Here is a 20,575-nt window from a genome sequence, read left to right on the forward strand (position 1 = left end):
CGACACGCTGAGGCCTTTTCTCTTAGAGTCTCAATCTTGTTTTATTTCCTCTCTTATTCAGAGTCGACTACTTAAGTTTAAAAGTTGTTTATAAGTATGTACATGAGGAAAGTTCCTTGTATTCAGAGTCGGGTTACGCAGCTGCTTAAGTTAAGCCGCCCCTTTCAAACGAGAAAGATTACCCGTGTGCAGATCACGCCTTTGAGGTTGCCAGATTTTTCTTGAGTCGAACCTCAGAGGCAAGGTTTATCAACAGTGTCTTGCATTTAAGCCTGAAAAAAAAAAAAAAACAGGGATAGAAAATGCAGACTGAAGATGGAGATAGTGGTATTTTTTTCTATCAACTGGAATAGAATGCAACATCAAAGCAAAAAATATGAGGGTATATTAATGTGAAGATGGTGAGCATTGAAATAAATCTAATAGGAGTCTACTATATTTATGACTGGTTTACCTGAACAAAATGGCTTCCAGACTCATTATTTAGCAGCACATAGAATAGCACTTGATCCAGCACTCTATTATTTCAATATCAGGCACTGACAGTTACTCATGCATACAACTCTTGCATTGTTGTTGGTAGCAGAGTGTGGGTTTTTTTTAATCAGAAGACGAAGTGGACATGCAGCGTGATGTGACAGGAAATGGTAAAATGCTGTACAGATGAAGTGAGGTTTAATATCTACAACTGAGCTGATACCACAAGAAGATAACACAAATAACAATGCAAATGAGAAGAAGCCTGCTAATATTACCTGGACGGATCCCAAAACACGTGCTATATCCACTACATACGCTATAAACGGTGAACATGACGCATGGCCTGAAACATAACTACATTACGCTGTATGTTAATGACTGTACAGCTCAGAAAATACAGCCGAAACACTTCCTCACATGGACGCAGTGCTTATGTTACAGATTTTCACACAACGCACCATTAATCACCGAAACAGAATGAACAATGAGTCTCATGTTCTTCATGAATGCACTTCAGGTTGTGTTTTATTTCACATAACAAACCAGCAGTGGTTTCGGTTTTGTGTAACCGTTCCAAAGTGGACAAAGGAGAAGAAAACTTCAGGCTGAGAATTTAGTGGCTTACAGGGACTTCGGAGAAAGTGGCGTAACACAAAGGCTGTATTATAATATGCTCATTTAATCATCATGTGGCATGTGTTCAAGCCTCCTGCATTCATTTGTGGATTGTTTTTAAACATTTCCTGAATTTCGTCCGAATCAATGAACAAATTATTATTATTTTTTTTTTCACTGGGTCTTCGTCGGGTTTCTGAGGGGACTTTTTGCTCACGCCTACATTCACAGAATCACTCACAGAATCGCAGAAATAAAAGAATGGTTAGTTAGCTATAAAACGAGGAAGACTTAGCAGTGGCTGAGCTGCATTAGTGGAAGATTTAGGAGGCGTGCTTTCACTGTTCAGCTCTCTGGCCTTTATGGATTTTTGTGGGTGTGGCTAAATGTGAATCATCTGTGCCATGAAAACATTTGGAGTTTTTCAGTGTTTGCACATATGAAGAAAATCTTGTGACTTTTGTAAATCTGGTGGGAAATTTTAATTCGGTTTGGCATAACTTCACTTACTTTATTAAAATATTGATAAAATGAGGCCCGATGTTGTTTGAAGGAAGTATCTTTGGGTGAAATTGAATCAAACGCTGAACACTAAACACGTCTTTAAGTATCTTCAGTGTCTCCTGCTATTATTTACAGTGAGGGGAAATAAACATTCAGACATTTTAAATATATAGGGTAAATAAATATTCACACTTTTATTTTGCATATATTTCCTCGAAACCAGGAGACACTCGAAAAGAGTTGCAGGACAACCTGAAAGCAGCAGGAACAATATCAATCTGCACTACAATCATCTCGGGTTCCTGCACCTCATGCAAAACTCCTCTTCTAAAGAGGAAGCACATACATGCACGTCTATAAGCATTTAGACAAATCAGAACTTTTAGAGCAATATCCTCTGGTGCGATGAAAAAAATAAAACTCTATGGCAATAATTCAGCATTTCGTGTTTGGAGAAAGAACGGTTGTGCGAATGATCGCAAGAACACCATCATACCCACAGTGAAGTACAGAGATGGGAGCATCATTATATGGATCTGATTCACTACAAATGGTACTGAGGCGTTACACATCATCAGGGGAACCATGACTGGAGCGATGTCCCGGGATGTATTAGAGCAGAATTTAATCTCATTGGCCAAGAAATATGGACGAATATAGGGAAAATACGGAGGTTTCGACAAGATAACAATTGTAAACATACGGACAAAATAACTCTCCTGACCTGAATCCCAGTGAAAATTTATAGAGGATATTGAAATCGCGAGTCCATCACAGGGATCCTCGTAAAAACCTTGGGGAACTGAAGCTGATTTTCCGAGAGGACTGGACCATAAATGAACCACAATGCCACATTTAGCATTCACGTGTGCTAATGTTACTAACGTTGTTCATTTGTGGTGTCCAGATACTTTTTTTTCCGCCTATCAAATATGTTTTTTAGACATATCTTTCATTATGCTTATGAATACACACTTTTAATTTAAATTGAAATGGATATATGCACCGGAAGTATATTAAATAACAACAACAAAAAAAAACTGTCCGAATGTATGTATTTCCTCTCCCTCTTTTCAGCTCATTTTAATGCTCCACGTCGTGCAGACGCTCGGATGTCCTCTGAAAGCCGCAGGATTAGTAAATGGAATCTCCTGCTTTCGTGTGACTCTCCCTGCTGTTATATTTAATCAGGCTCGATTTGTCTGTCGGAAATTAATATGCACACACTGTGTGTGGGTTTGTTTAAACAGCAACCTTTCCTTATCGTTGTGCGCGCAGGCATCAGTGGACGTGACAGACAGGTAAATACGGACCGGGCTCGGCCACGTGAGCCACTGAGCCGTGCAAAAAAGCCAACACGCTAACTTAAAACGATGAGTAGGAGAGAGAGAACACGGGCATGCCAAACATTTATCATATTTTTCATTCTGTCTGTCCTCACACACGTACACACAGTACAAACACTCATGTATACACATCCTGTAAGGAAGAAAACACTCTGGGTTGTTCCCTTACAGGTAAATAATCAACGCCAGGGTGAAGTTGATGACCACATGAAGTTGATTTGTTTTCTATAAAGGCATGTCCTGAAGTGTTTTTTTTCCCCTCTTATAGCACCAAAATGAACACAATTTATTAAAAACATGTTTTTTTTTTATCCATTTTTAGGTACATTTAATATTGTGGAACAGCATTACATTACCTAACATTACATATTACATTATAGCACCTATAAACAGTCATTCCCTCTAGTTTTTTCTCTCTTTTGAAGTTAATAAGACAAAAAAACACAGCTTGTTGTGTTACCGAGAAACCGCAAAGTGTAAACTCTCCGCACAAAACTTACAGCTTTACCTCTGACTGTTCCAAAGCGTTGACACTGGAGACTCCTTCCATAAATGTTAAATAAAATAAAATCTCCTTACAGAAAATGTCACTATATCAACAACTACACACGTTTTTGTTTGTTAAATCAAAAGCCATTTTTTTAGTCTGTTTATTATTAGTTTTAGTTCGTCCATGTGAATGAGCCGTTACTATAGAAACAATAGCGTATGGTAAGTAGCTTGCAGTCTTCTGATTATCAGTTTCATTCAGAGTTGGTTGAATACTACTTCCTGTCTGTCAGTACATTCGATTAATGCAGAATGTGCCAGAGCTGCGGTTATAGAAAATTAATGAACACCTTGTGACCAGTTGAGAACAGCGCTGTGGAATAAAGTCGTATAACTCCGCCCCCTCTGTCTCACTGCGGGGGACTGCATTAGAAGCGTGTACGACGTTAACCTCAGACGCGACTGGAATAATAATGATGAGGACGTGTTGGTCATCATCAGTGTCCACCGTGTCCTGTATAACCTTTACCACACTCTGTGCAGTTCTCATTAGTAATGTCCAGCTTATTCAGTGCAGTAAATAAAGGGAACACTGTAGCCATGCGCGTTATCAGGCCTGGAGAGCGGCCCGGGCATTAGCCAATGATCAGCAGAGTTATTAGACAGCTGATGAGATAGATATGGAACCTAATAAATGACGGAGTCCTCCTTTGAAAATGGATAGAATTATTAACCGGCTGTGGCATCTCGGAGCCGCCGCGTGGGAGCTGGCGTGTAAGTAATCAAAAGATTGATGATGGTCGAAATAGACTTTTCTCTCTTCGCTTCGCCGCCGTGCTCGGAATGTGTGAGTGGGTGTTTTTTTTTCATCTGGTCCAGCAAAAAAACTCAAAAAGGTTTTTGTGTGTTTGTCTGAGTCTAATAAAATTTGCAAAAGCATGTTTTTATTGGTGTCCACATCTCCACTGAGTTCTCTACTGTTGTGGGTTTTTAAAATTATTTTTAAATATAAAAAAAATATATTATGAAAATAAAATAATAATTTGATTCATATTATTTCAATAATTTAATTTATTAATTAATGATATATTATTTATAATTCTTTTTAATTATTACTTTTTTGTGTACAGTGACATAAAAAACACGTTGTTGTTTTTGCTCTTGTAGTTGTTGTTGTTGTTGCTGCTGTTGCTGCCGTTGTTGTTGTTGTTGCTGCCATGGTTACTGCTGTTTTTATTGTTGTTGTTTTTGTTGCTGTTGCTATTGTTGTTGTTGTTGTTGCTACTGTTGTTGTTGTTGTTGCTGCCATGGTTACTGCTGTTTTTATTGTTTTTATTGTTGTCACTGTTGCTACTGTTGTTGTTGTTGCTACCGTTGTTGTTGTTGTTGCTGCCATGGTTACTGCTGTTTTTATTGTTGTTGTTGTTGTCGCTGTTGCTACTGTTGTTGTTGTTGTTGCTACTGTTGTTGTTGTTGTTGCTGCCATGGTTACTGCTGTTTTTATTGTTGTTGTTGTTGTCGCTGTTGCTACTGTTGTTGTTGTTGTTGCTACTGTTGTTGTTGTTGTTGCTGCCATGGTTACTGCTGTTTTTATTGTTGTTGTTGTTGCTGCTGCTGCTGCTGATGTTGTTATTGTTTGTTGTTATTATTGTTACTGTTGTTATTATTGTGGTTGCTGCTGTTGCTATTGTTGCTGTTGTTGTTGTTACTGTCCTTGTTGTTGTTGATGTTGTTGTTGTTGTTGTTGTTCACTGATCAGGTTGATTTTTGAACCATGGATGCCTCATAACCCTACATTCACACTAGCCACTTCCTCTCAGCGAGGTGCTTCCACTCCAGTGGTGATTGATGAGTGCAAAAGTTTGTATTCCCTCAGGGCAAAATGTAGATTTATAGCAGGAAGATGTATAGTAATATCATTTATATTGAGTCTGTTAGGATTCACAGATGTTCCTTTCTTATCACAGGTAACAAAGATGTTCAAATAGCACGTCTCTAAGCACCTTTTTTTATCTGTTTATAGTTACATTAAATGTTATGGGATACATTATCGTTTCTATAGTAACAGATTACACAGGAACTTGTATTGCCAGACGCTGCCCATAAACGAATGGAAAAAAAATCATTGATACGGTGAAGTTTTCTGTAAGGAGACGTTTATTTAACATTAATGGAAGTTTCAGTTTTTAACTTAAACTTTAAGTAAAGCTGTAACTTTTTTTCTTTGCTTTTTTTTTTTGTAAATCACATTACATTTTTTTTACTAGTGTTCTGCATGTTTTTACAAACACAAACCTTTATTCAGTCAGGAACTTACCTTGTATTGTAAAATGATTGCTAAGAGTTATTCATCTCCTAATAATAATAATAATAATAATAATAATAGAAGTTAAATAAGGACAGTGCTCTCTGCTTAAAATAGACCTGCACTAAATCTTGCCACTTTAACTTTTGAATGAAGTCACCCTTAAAATGTGAGTTTTTACAGCTGTCCTTGGCTCTGACCGACTCCGAGACACTAAACCTAACCACGCTACGTTCTGCTTGTAAAGTTCCCTTGCTTTGTTGTGACCGAGAAAATTAATCTGCAATAATAGTCTTGGCTGGGAGGTCACGCAGGGCGAGCCACACACACACACACACACACACACACACACACACACACGGAGTAATGACTCTCAGTCTGGTGTACAGGTGTGCAGTGTCAGTGTGTAAGCGCAGCATGGTGTGTGTTCAGTGTCTGTCACAAACACACACTCAGAGGATGATTCATGCACATGAGAGGGAATGATGTTAACCTCCCACAGAGCCGTTTTATTCAGACTTTCTCTCTTTCCTCACTGCTCTCTTCTTTCTTTCTCTTTTTTATTTATTTTTTTTTTAGGGTTGTTCCACCAGATATCACCTGGAAGTGCAAAGCATATGAACACACCAAAAACACCACAAATTTAGAAACATGACTTTTGCTTTATTTTAATGTGTGTGATGAAAAATGAGTACGTTTTTATTTTCATTTTCAACATTAACTCCAAATGGAAAGGGGCGGTCCTTATTGACTTGCTCATTGCTAATTGGACACAGTGTATTACCACCACAAGGACAAAGAATTGCACTTTTTCATCTGTAATCTAGTTTTCCTAGTGAAAAAGGAAAAAAAAAACATTAGCTAATTGGTGTGTTGGGATGAGAATGTCTTTGTAAAGCACTTTCATTCATTGGTCAGGAATATGGCGTTAAAAAAAAACCCTTTATCGAGCATGGTGAACACGGATCCAGCGCAAAATAAACCCGAGTGCTGTGTTCTCGCCTTCCTAAAGAACCACATAGAGGAGAAAACACACCAGACTAATTGCTGCTCATGTAAAAGCAGCCTTAATGGTTCAGATTTATTTTATTTATTTCTCGGAGCTGATGAGTTTTGAACCAAAGTTTTAGAATCTGAACTCAGTTTTTAAAGAAATCAATATTGGCTGGGTCTCGGCTGATACTCAAGGTTTTGGTGTGAGTATCGGAGTAGGAAGAGAAAAAGTGGTATCGTGCCATCTCTACATTTATCTTTTACTCATATCTCAGCACTTCTTTTTAAATCATTATTTTTATTTATTTTGATCATCAGATTTAATCGGTATTGTTCTTAAGCTCAAAAAACCTCATTGATGCAAAAGGTAATTTAGCTACTTAAATTATTATTTACTAAACAAACCAGTCTGTTCTGTATGATAAAACTGACCTAATAAAAGATAACTTAAAATTAACTTTCTAAAAATTTTACAGTTTTACACAAATTTTACTAATATAAACAGATTAAAAAAAATAAAAAATACTGCATACAACAAAATAATTGTATAAAAAACTCAGTTTGAGGCTCAGTATGCTCTGCTAGCCCACGACCTCGACAACAGAGAACAGTTCCAGGTGAAAATCTTGACCGTAAAACAAAACGAAACAAAAACGAAATATTGGTGGCCGATATTTCAATGCATCCCTCATATTTGTTATTCTGACATAGTAATTTTTTTCTTCAAGTGACAGACTTCCATCGAGAAATGATTTTTCTAAACTGGACTCAACATCATTTACGCTACGCAACACTGACTCTCCCTTCTTTTCCTCCTGCAGCTCTTACTCAAAGCACACGCAAAACTAATTTGCATGATGTCATTTTTTTTTCAGTATCACTAACTGCGTGCGCCATTCATCACATCAGTCTCTTTTTTTAAGCGTCTTTGAAAATCCGGAGGCTTTATAACTGTGGGCCTGTGAGGATCGGTGCTCCTGTACGACACGTCCTCGTTCTTCACCATCGCGCGTGATGACGGCGATGCAGATGCGTCTGACAGCGTGGAATAGATCAGCAGTTAGGGAACGCTCTCGCTCCTTTTGCGTACACAACACCACCCAGATGAGTGTTTTGGCCTCGCTGAATGACAAATGGAATAGATGTAATTAATTGCCATTAGGAAAGGCAGGCATCTCTTTGAGATAATTTGTTTGCCGTGCGTGTTGGCGGCTCGCGGTGCCGAGCGCTGATTAATGGGAAGCGTGGCTGCAGCTGGCCTCGACGACGCGCTCGCTGTTGTTTTACATTAGCAGTGTGTAATGGAGGGTTTTTTTCTAAGATATTCAGTGCTGCAGGTATTCAGTCTTCTTTCTTTTCCTCTTGCTGCTTTTCCCAACTGGTCAGTAACACAGTGTGTAATTGTTATTATTAACACCAGGGACCTGTTTTTTTTTTTTAACTCAACAGCGCTGAGGTGTTAGGATGGGCCACTCCTCGTGCCAAGCACTTGTCAGAAAGGCTCGCAGTTGTCAGTATTTAGGTCAAACAGAGCCGTCCTAACAGGAAATTCCAGCTGACAAGCGCAGCCGAGGTGAGATATTAGAGGAGACAGCTTGTCTGAGATGGTATGACATGCGGACAGATTGAAACAAACACTCTTCTGAGTGCCTGAAACTCAGCGCAGGCCATTAACACAGCTCCCTCTTTCAGACGATACGATACACATCTCGATACGTAGAATATTGAGGTGTAACGATATGATACACATCTCGATACGTAGCATATTGAGGTGTGACGATACGATACACATCACTATACGTAGAATATTGAGGTGTGATGATACGATACTCATCACAAAACGTAGCATATTGAGGTGTAACGATACAATACACATCATGATACGTAGCATATTGAGGTGTGACGATACGATACACATCACTATACGTAGAATATTGAGGTGTGACGATACGATACACATCACTATACGTAGAATATTGAGGTGTGACGATACGATACACATCACTATACGTAGAATATTGAGGTGTCACGATACAATACACATCTCGATACGTAGCATATTGAGGTGTAACGATACAATACACATCTCGATACGTAGAATATTGAGGTGTAACGATACGATACACATCTCGATACGTAGAATATGGAGGTGTAACGATACGATACACATCTCGATACGTAGCATATTGAGGTGTGACGATACGATACACATCACTATACGTAGAATATTGAGGTGTAACGATACGATACACATCTCGATACGTAGCATATTGAGGTGTGACGATACGATACACATCTCGATACGTAGCATATTGAGGTGTGACGATACGATACACATCACTATACGTAGAATATTGAGGTGTAACGATACGATACACATCTCGATACGTAGCATATTGAGGTGTGACGATACGATACACATCTCGATACGTAGAATATTGAGGTGTGACGATACGATATACATCTTGATACGTAGCATATTGAGGTGTAACGATACGATACACATCTCGATACGTAGCATATTGAGGTGTAACGATACGATACACATCTCGATACGTAGCATATTGAGGTGTAACGATACGATACACATCTCAATACGTAGCATATCGAGGTGTGACGATACGATACACATCACTGTACGTAGCATATTGAGGTGTGACGATACGATACACATCTCGATACGTAGCATATTGAGGTGTAACGATACGATACACATCACTATACGTAGAATATTGAGGATACGATACGTGTAACGATACGATACACATCACTATACGTAGCATATCGAGGTGTGACGATACGATACACATCACGATACGTAGCATATTGAGGTGTAACGATACGATACACATCACTATACGTAGAATATTGAGGGGTGACGATACGATACACATCTCGATACGTAGCATATTGAGGTGTGACGATACGATACACATCTCGATACGTAGCATATTGAGGTGTAACGATATGATACACATTACTATACGTAGAATATTGAGGGGTGACGATACGATACACATCTCGATACGTAGCATATTGAGGTGTGACGATACGATACACATCTCGATACGTAGCATATTGAGGTGTAACGATACGATACACATCACTATACGTAGCATATTGAGGTGTGAGGATACGTATCGTATCGTCACACCTCAATATGCTACGTATCGAGATGTGTATCGTATCGTCACACCTCAATATGCTACGTATCATGATGTGTATCGTATCGTTACACCTCAATATGCTACGTATCGAGATGTGTATCGTATCGTCACACCTCAATATGCTACGTATCGAGATGTGTATCGTATCGTCACACCTCAATATGCTACGTATCGAGATGTGTATCGTATCGTCACACCTCAATATGCTACGTATCATGATGTGTATCGTATCGTTACACCTCAATATGCTACGTATCATGATGTGTATCGTATCGTTACACCTCAATATGCTACGTTCGAGATGTGTATCGTATCGTTACACCTCAATATGCTACGTTCGAGATGTGTATCGTATCCTCACACCTCAATATGCTACGTATAGTGATGTGTATCGTATCGTTACACCTCAATATTCTACGTATAGTAATGTGTATCGTATCGTTACACCTCAATATGCTACGTATCGAGATGTGTATCGATACGTAGCATATTGAGGTGTGACGATACGATACACATCTCGATACGTAGCATATTGAGGTGTAACGATACGATACACATCACGATACGTAGCATATTGAGGTGTGACGATACGATACACATCACTATACGTAGCATATTGAGGTGTAACGATACGATACACATCTCGATACGTAGCATATTGAGGTGTAACGATACGATACACATCACTATATGTAGAATATTGAGGTGTGACGATACGATACACATCACTATACGTAGAATATTGAGGTGTAACGATACGATACACATCTCGATATGTAGATTTTTGGGGTGTAACTCTATGGTACACATCTCAGTATATAGTACATCAGGGTGTAACAGTACAGTGTATCATATTATATTTATACATATTATCTCATATTATTACATATCACATATTATATTTTCTATTATTAAGTAGTTTATTCATCATAAAATAGTGCATATATTACAAGATGTGAAATATTTAAACCTAATCAAGCCCCCACTCCCTCTGGTAAAGTAGCTTACGCTTTATCTCGAATCTTGTGAGAATATGGAGATTTAAAAGGAGCATGCTTCTCCTAGCGTACTAGCGTATCAGCTGAGGAAAAACAGCAATGCCTACAGCAATCAGCAGCGAGCAGGAGCCGGAAGATTCCCCCAAATCTTTAAGATCTGTTGTATGAGAGCAATTCTTCTTCCTGGTAAGTTTCGATGGAGTGTTACAGAGTGTTTTATTTCTTACGTACTGAATGTTAATTCTCTACCCAAATCTCCCACAGAGTGAAAAAAACAGTGTGTTATGGTTCACAGCAAACAGGACCTCTCGTCACACAGGGGAGTGTGTATCGATTGTCATGTGCATTGATTTCTGACGGAAATATCGTTTTTTTAAACAATGTCGATTTCCTTTTCAGATTGTATCGTATCAAGGCTTGTAAATCCAGCTATGTCGTAGACCGATTTCCCGATTTGAATCGTTTTTTTTCTTTACAGCCGTCCTCCCATCACTTCCTCCCCACTAAACTCCACTGTTTGTATGTGAAACAGAAAGCCTGATTTGTCTCCCACAGGGCCGAAAGCTGATGAAAAGGCATTGTTTGGGTGTGTTGGGTGGAGATGGAGTATCTACAGTGACCCATGCGCCCGTATCTCCAGCTCAGATCTGCCAGTTCAGCCGCTCATGTGCCAACCTTGGAGCGCGTCTGATTAGATTTAGTGTCGCGCTCTGGTAAAAGCCTTTCTCTCTGTCGTGCCCGGTATCGATCAGCCTGCAAACTGGCCAGATTACGACAGGAAGGCTCGAGTAAATCTGCTTTTTTTGGGAAAGGCAGTTAAAGCCCATGACAGTGACTTTCTACTGTGTGTAAATAATCACACACAAGCGTTTCACACAGAAACACCAAGTGGGCATGAAACCTTTCTGTGCCAGAATTTGGGAAAAATAACTGTTTATCCAAAGGGACAGGTGCTTCCTGATTATAGTTTAGTAAAAAAATCCTCTGAGTGACATCTAACCACCACCTCAGACCAAACCTCCTGCTGGGTGAAGCTTCAGTTTGGTTAAGAAGCTGAGGATTGAGTGGAAGTGTGGGCGAATGAGGCAGAAATTGAAGCCTGAGCACCAATAAATGGGAAAAGAATGGAAATATTTAATGAGAATAAATAGACATAGACAAAAAAAACTATATAATCATACTATATAACTATATAATCACAATTTTTAAATAAAACTTAACCAATTAACTATAAACTATTAACCCTTGAATAATATACTATTAACCCAATAAACTATTAATATTAATAACTATTAATAAACTATTAACCCTTCCAGCTTAATATTTATTATTAATATCCTATTTATCTTTATGGATATTATTTAATATTTTTAAAATTACACATTAAACTGCAAGCTAACCTATTATTATCTAACGTTAACCGAAACAACATTTTTCCGACAGTCTTCAGGACCGAGTGAATTTCTTACACGTTCCACTACTTTAAATGTAACAAGAAATGGATAAAAAGGTGTGACATTCTTTATTTCGTCATGTTTCCGACATGGGAAAGTCTTCAGGAAGGACTGCATTTTTTCCACAGATCTACAACAAGATTAAATGTAACAATAAACGGATAAAAAGTATGGTGTTTTTTTTATCTTTTATCTTTTTTCCTGACACGGGAAACTCTTCAGAAACGCTCAGATGAATAAAACGCTTTATAAGAAAATAGTCAGCTTCAGGGTGGTGACAGTGACTCTGCATCCTCACACCACTCCGTCATTGATTATTTTCCTATAACAGCATGACGCACAGTGATTTATTCAGAGTTCGCTAAGTATGTTAAGTTTTGATTTCTGCAGTTTTTATGGATTTTTTTTAGATTTTCCCCCCAGTGGTTCTAACTAAAGCCCTGATTCTGCCATTTGAAGCCCCGCTGTGAGAGTAAAGTGGAGCGCAGGTGCACACGTTCATGCATGACCTGCACTTCCTGAACTTCCTGCACTGCTATTTACAGAGATCGCGGCGTTCTGTCGAGTCCAGCAGGCGGAGTGAAAGTGAGAGAGTGAATTTTTATAATCCTCTTTTGTGGACTGAACATCGTCCTCGACTCAACAGCACCGATCTCCACTCGGGTGACGGAGGAGAGGCGGATGGAGAGAGAGCGCTTTTATCCCATGTAGCAGGCCGCAGCAGGTGTAATTGCATCGTCCCCTTCGCAAAAAATTCAATCTGGCGCGATGGAGCGGGGCCAGCTGTGTTCAGGTAGAGCTCAGGGAGAAATGATGTGCAGGAGCAGGAGGTGGCTGTTTCCAACAGAGTCACACACACACTCTCTCTCTCCCTCTCTCACACACACACATCTTCTCTCTCTTTCTGTCTCTCTCTTTGTGACACACTTTCTGCACTAATGGTGTGTCAGACTGCTGCTCTGGTGGATTATACTGCTACTGAGCACACTCTTCTCTTCCCTTCTTTTCTCTTCTCTTCTCTTCTCCTTTATTTTCTTCTCCTTTTTTCTCTTCTTCTCTCTTCTCTTCTGCTTTATTTTTTTTACATCTCCTTTATTCATCTATTTTGTCTTGTTTATTCTCTTCTCTTCTCTTCTACTTTAATTTTTCATCTATTTTATCTTTTATCTATTTTTGTCTTTTTTTTTAATCTCTTTTATCTTTTATCTATTTTTGTCTTGTTTATTTTCTTCTCATTAATTCTTCTCTTCTCTTCTCTTCTTCTTTATTATTTTATGTCTCTTTTATTCTCTCCTCCCCTCTCCTCTCCTCTCCTCTCCTCCACAGTAATGTCAGGTTATAAAGGAACAACAGACGACGCTGTGCTCCTCTTCTTCTTCTTCTCCTCCTTCACTTTTCTGCGCTGGATATTTTTAGCTCGCTGTTGAAAGGAAGTGTCCTGTGACTGTTCCCGTCGCTACGCCCCCCCACTCCCTCCTCCCGTCCCTGTGCAGCAGTGTGGTGTGTGTGATACATGTATGTGGATGTACGTACATGAGTGTGAACGCAGCGTGCTTCAGAAGGACACACTCTGTTATTAAAGGGGCGCTCAGCCTTTCTCGCTGTATCTGTGTGTTTTTGTGTGTTAACCTCTAGTTTTTTACTGTACACACACTCTAATTTGCTGCGTGTGTGTGAGTGTGTGTGTGTCGCTGCTTTGGTATGCGGCGCCAGCGGACTTGTCAGAGTGTACAGATCATCCGTCGGGGAAAGGGACTCACCAGCCTGGCGAAATGGGACAGAAAACATGATTTATTCTCTGCATGCACACGCTGACTCACTCCACAGCCACTCCAGACAACGAGCAGGGAACAGACTAGCGAAGGATCCCAGAAAGTCTCTGTAGAGGGAAGGAGGGAGGGAAAACGGGAAGGATGAGTGGAGTGGGGGAAGGAGAAGACCTTTGTCACAACACTACAAGCTAATTTCGCACTTCATTGATGCGCCCTCTAATCAATGGCAAATATTTGTTGTTGCAGCTGCCTCTCGCCAGCAGCTCGGCTGTGTGTTTAGAGGGAGTGTGTGTAGCGTATAGCGGGCTGATGGAGAACCATGTGGAACCTAAATGTGTTGATTCTTTTCGTCAAACGTTTGGTAGAAATATTTCACACATCAGGTCGCCTGCCCCCTTGAATCATTGACAGTTTTATATATTAAATTCAAGGCAATAGTGAGATTGTGTGCACATCCACCTACATACACCAATCAGCCATGACATTAAAACCACCTGACTAAAATTATGTAGGTCCGCCTTGTGCCACCAAAACAGCTCTGACCTGTCCAGGCATGGACTCCACAAGACCTCTGAAGGTGTGCTGCGGTGTCTGGCACCACAACATTAGCAACAGATCCTTTAAGTCCTGTAAATTGTATGGTGGGGCCTCCATGGATCGGACTTGTTCGTCCAGCACGTCCCACAGATGCTCGATTGGATTGAGATCTGAGGAATTTGGAGTCAACACCTTGAACTCAAACCATTCCTGAACAATTTTTGCAGTGTGGCAGGGCGCATTATCCTGCTGAAAGAGGCCACTGCCATTAGGGAATACCGTTGCCATGAAGGGGTGTTCGTGGTCTGCAGCAGTGTTTAGGTAGATGGTAGGTGTCAATGTAGCATCCATGTGAATGCTAGAAGCCAAGGTTTCCCAGCAGAACATTACCCAGAGCGTCACACTGCCTCTGTGACATAATTTTTCTTTTTACTGTTTTCTCCCCATTTTCTTCTTTTTATGTTTTTTTTTTTTTAAATGTTCTTCTGCTTTCCTGTGTATTTTTTTCTGTTCCTTTTCTTTCTACTCTTTTGTCCCTCTCTTAGGTGTGTCTTTAGCAATCCATTAAAGTGTTTATGTGTTGCTACAAAACAAAGTGCAAAGAGCGGTGGTGGTAGCAGGGTCAAACAAACAAATATACAAACAAACTCGAACAAACAGAAAGATTTAGATCATTGCAGCCATTTGTCTTGTCTTCAAACAGCAGGTTGATTTTTTTTTTTTTTTTTTACTCACTTCCTATTAATCTGCTGTTTGCGTCCCCGCGAGGCAGCGTCTCCTTCATCGAGACGTCTGACTGCTCTTTTTTTCTCCAAGGACGCTGTTGATGAGGTCCTTTAAAGCTGCATTTCAGAGTGTTTATTTGCATACTAAACCCCCTCTTGCAGCCTCTGCATGCTCAATCAGGCCTTCAGGCTCCTCCGCCATCCCAGCATGCATCACTCTCCTCTCAGAGGTTGCAATGGGGAATTGAGGACAGCTGACTAATACTGACTAATGCTACACGCTTTCGTTACACAGCACTGATTTGGACGTGACTGTAGCAGCAAGTTGCAAGAGTAAGTGGCACTGAAGTGTTCAAGTGGTCATGTGACATAACTAGCACTGAGAGTTCAATCATTTAAGGTGCAATCGCCATTTTTTTTATTTCTTACTTGTACAAATAACCTGGAAAATACGTAGAACATGATAAAAAAAACAAAGGTTTAAGTTGTAATCTCAGTACAGGTGTATTACTTGGCTGAGAAAACGTTCCGGAGTGCTGGTTTGTGTTTGGATGGGCCCCTTGTCAGTCATTGTATAGACACGCCCCCAACGCTCCTTCAGTCCGCCCTATTTCAGTCTGTAATCAGCAAGTGCCCAGTGCAGCCACTACAAAACCACCCTGTGCCTCAAAAAAACTTAACAAGAAACACAGTAAACACAGAATAAACACTGACACTGCTTTCCCACGATGGAGCCATTTATTACCAGTGAAATGAAGCTGGACGCAGAATTAGTGTCGTTGCTGAATTTTGTGTTTATGGTGTTATGACTTGGCTTTGAAGCAGGCCTGTCGTTTAGTTAGCGATGCTTATTTACGTTGGGCTAGGTTAGGTTCAACTTTATTGTTATTGTCAGACTACGAGTACAGAGACAATGAAATGCGTTTAGCATCCAACCCGTAGTGCAAATAGCAATAAGTTTAAATGAGGTAACAAGGTTATGGTGCAATAAGTTAACAGGTACAGTGTACAGGTAAAGGTAAACAGTATGATCCATACCAGTAATGCAAATGGCAATTAAGTGAAATGGAATAAACAAGAATTATGGTGCAGCTAGTTGAGATAAACAGTATACACGTGGAGGTAAGCAGCGTGATGCATGAAATATGATGCAGTGGATACATACAGTGGATAAAAATGCAGATGTGCAAATGTTTAGTTATTATGTGGAGGCTGGCAGTTAACGCTTGGAAGCTGAGTTCAGCGTTAGTACAGCTGAAGGGAAAAAGCTGTTCATGAGTCTTTTTGTGCGACAACGCAGACCACTGTAGCGTTTTCCTGATGGGAGACGCACAAACAGTCCATGGTGGGGATGGGAGGTGTCCTTGATAATACCTCTCGCTCTCCGCAAGCAACACTTTTGATAAATGTCTGAAATGTTGGGTAACTGTGTTCCATTGATGTGTTGGGCAGTTTTCACTACCCGCTGTAGTGCCTTCTGGTCACACACTGTGCAGTCGTTGTACCATACTGTGATGCAGTTCGTAAGGATGCTCTCAATGGTACAGCGATAGAAGTTCACCATGATCTGAGGAGCAAGCTGAGCTTTCTTCAGTCTCCTCAAAAAGTACAGGCGCTGTCGCACCTTTTTGAGAAGAGAGGAGGTGTTGAGATTCCAGGAAAGGTCAGTGGAGATGTGGACAGAAACTTAAAGCTAGAGACCCGCTCTACATCAGTCCCATTAACAAGGATAGGGGTGTGTTTGTGGATCCTCAAGGACTTCAAGGACCAGATGCTGAACCTCTTCTCTGTAGGCTGTCTCATCCTCATCTCTGATCAGGCCGACCGATGTAGTGTCATCTGTGAACTTGATTATGGAGTTGGAACTCTGCACAGGTACGCAGTCGGAGGTGAAGAGGGAGATTCATAATGCTAATACCAGAGCTTAAACCTCATAAGAGCTTCTTACAAAGAAATAAATAACAGCACAGGCACTTGTGATCATTCTTATAAATCATTGTGATGTGCTAAACGATGTGTGTTATAGTGTTATAGCATGGCTTTTAAGCAACAGAATGATCTGTCTTTTAGTTAGCAGTGCTAACAATGCTAATACCAGAGCGCAAATGAAAAAAAAATGAAAAAAAGAACAGTGAAGATACTCGTGATCATCCTCATAAATCAGCATGAGCTGAATTTCACGTTTTTATAATGTTTTAACTTGGCTTTCAAGCAGCTGAAAGGTCTGTCTTTTAGCTAGCAGTGCTAACCATGCTAATGATGCTAATACCAGAGCTTGTTGCAAAGGGAAAAAAGACAATCAAGGCACTCTTGAAGTCACTCATTCTCATACGTCAGCATTTTCACACGTTTATAGTGTCAAAACTTGGCTTTCAAGCAGTGAAATGGCCGGCGGCGCTTGAAAGTGATGTCATGACAGTCCTTGCTAATGCCGTCTCTAGTTAGCATGCTAACTCCATTTGAAGTCTATGTATATGGGCAGGAATGGGGGTGGGTGGGAGGCCTCAAGAAGGAAAACTAATTATTCAAACGTTCTACATTACTGTTAGAAAGCAACGACTTTTGTTACTGACACTGGAGACTCCTTCCATAAATTCTAAATTTAACAACATTTTGTAACATACTGTTATTTAGTTGATGCTAATTTATGTCAACTTATTTTTAGTCCTCGTATTCAAACATCATTTAATAAAAGTGTTAACATTACTTTGATTTATTTATTCAGAAGATTTTGGTTTGTTCAAGTTAATTGAGTTCTCTTTGTTTAGCATAACGCATTATTTTTTTTAAAGAATTTGACAGCGATAATTTACAGTGAAACCTCCATGTTGGTAGCTAAATCACTTTCTAACTTGCACCTGTTTTGCTTTATTACTTTATTAACTCACTCCTTTTAATGTGTGAATGCAGACACCAACGCTACAGTCCAAATGAACATGGTAGATTTCGTCACTTGTTGACCTTTTGTCTAAAAATTAAAAAAAAAGAAAAAAAGAAATTTGTCCTGTTGTGTGAACAAAACTTCCGAAACAGTTCTGTGTTGGTAACTCTCCAGGAAATGCAACTAATTCTCCGGTAATTCCTGTGTAATTTATCGTGTAGTGTCTCCTAAAAGCAGAAAGCAGTGAGGTTCGAGTGAGTCATGGTTATTTTACATTTTTTGAAATGACATAACAGGTCCCCTGAGTTCCTCTGTTCAACAAAGCAAATGTGCGTCACTGCTCGATAATTAACTGTGAATCATATTCTCTGCTTTGGCATGGACTTCACAATAACGCAGCTCTGAGCTGTGTGTGTGTGTGTGTGTGTGTGTTGCTCTACAGCGTGCTGTCTGTCACAGTGGACTTCTTCACACACAATGGAAGTCCCGTGAGTCAGCACCAACGAACGAAGAGACACATTTCTCTTTTTCTTATTGTTTATTTGAATTCATTTCGACTTGGCTCTTGGAACAAAGCAGGAAAATTGGAACATGACACCGGATGGAGTGAGTGATGGCTGAAAGAACGGCCTCTTTCGCTCAGCCTCCTCCGACATGACATTTCCATACCGTGCTCCACAGTCCCCGTTATTACACACTCTAGAGGAGACGCTTATCGCAGCTTATCTTCAGAGCCGGAGCGTGGGTGGAATAATTGCACCGGGTTGTTTCGTAATAAACGCACTCGGTCGCACCCTGTCTCTGTTGTTTCAGTGTCCTCCTGCGGAATCAAACACTTTGTGTCATTTAACACGTGTATTTAAACCACATCAAGGGTGTTCGGTGCTAATAAACGTCGCCAGGTTCAATATCTGAAAAGCGGTGCATATGAACTGTCATGCAATATGCAAATATAAAAATTAAATTAGAATATTTACGTGCACATTTATGATGTAGTTAGAGATTAATTTGTAATGGGCCACTTTCAGTGCTGACAACTTAAGCCTAAAAGTTACGTAGATATTTAAATTTACCCAAGAAAGTTACATGTATTAAGAGCCGACAACTTAAGTCTAAAAGTTATATATATATTTACATTTATGCAGGGAAAGTTACACGTATTCAGAGCCGACAACTTAAGTCTAAAAGTTACATCAATGTTTACATTTACTCAAGGAAACGTATTCATATTTTGAGCTGGCAGATTAAGCCTAAAGGTTATGTCAGTATTTACGCTTGGAAAGTTACTCGTATTCAGAACCTGCAACTTAAATTTGAAAGTTACGTAAATATTCACACAGGGTAAAATTCTTCGTATTCGGACCCGGTGATTTATTCCGGTGAAATATTTACGAAGTTACTCATATTCAGAGCCGCTGACATAAGTCTAAAAGTTACATCAATGTTTACAATTAAATAGAGAAAGTTATTCGTAGTCAGAGCTGGCTACTTATTCAGAAAGTTACGTAAATATTTACATTTAAGCAAGGAAATTTACTCGTATTCAGAGCCAGCAAATTAAACCTAAAAGGTACATCAGTATTTATACTTGTAAAATTACTCGTATTCAGAGCTTGCATGAAGTCTATAAGTTACATCAATATTTATGCGTGGGGAAAGTTACTCGTATTCATAGTCGAGTTTGCGCCTGTGCAATTTCGGTATTAAATCCTCACTGCATTTGCGTAACTCATCTCTGAATACGGCCCAGCGTGCTCTAAGATAAATAACTACATAATAAGTCTGGATTTTAAAGTGACACATAACATTCTAACCTCTTTGTCTTTTCCTTCCACCTGCAGGTTTCCAGGAACTTGGGCAAAATGTACAGCGAGATGATATTCGTGAACGGTTTCGTGCACTGCGACCCTCACCCTGGCAACGTGCTGGTGCGAAAGTGCCCGAAAAGCAATAAGACGGAAATTGTTTTACTCGATCACGGCTTGTATCAGGTAAGACATCGTCCAAGCCTTGGCGCTCACAACAAAGCAAATCCGTCCCATATTACAGGCCATTATTCACCGGCTGCCTCTCCGCTCTCAGAGCCGCCGGTGCTGCGGCGGCGTAAAAGCATTTCATTAGAGACGACCTGCAGCTCTGCCATGTGTTTTAGGACAGCACTCCTACACACACACACACACGCACGCGCTCATGCTGGCTCGCTTGGTCACGGCGACAGAACACAGAACCCTGTCCATTTCGCATCCCCGTACAGCATGTGTGTGGGAGCGTAAATGCATTTGTGAAGATAATTTGGTGATAAATATGCA

The 20,575-nt window shown here is 40.0% G+C and overlaps 1 protein-coding gene across 2 annotated transcripts in view; it reads left to right on the top strand.

Annotated features, from left to right (window-relative positions):
• adck1 (aarF domain containing kinase 1) overlaps positions 1-20,575 on the top strand; it is a 122,879-nt gene that overhangs the window by 72,233 nt on the left and 30,071 nt on the right. For both annotated transcript variants that reach the window (XM_026926030.3, XM_026926031.3), the window contains exon 8: positions 20,108-20,257. In XM_026926030.3, coding sequence (XP_026781831.3) covers positions 20,108-20,257 — 150 coding nt within the window. The remainder of the gene's footprint in view (positions 1-20,107; positions 20,258-20,575) is intronic.

Source organism: Pangasianodon hypophthalmus, chromosome 10, assembly GCF_027358585.1.
Source record: "Pangasianodon hypophthalmus isolate fPanHyp1 chromosome 10, fPanHyp1.pri, whole genome shotgun sequence".
In the NCBI taxonomy this organism is placed as follows: Eukaryota; Metazoa; Chordata; class Actinopteri; order Siluriformes; family Pangasiidae; genus Pangasianodon; species Pangasianodon hypophthalmus.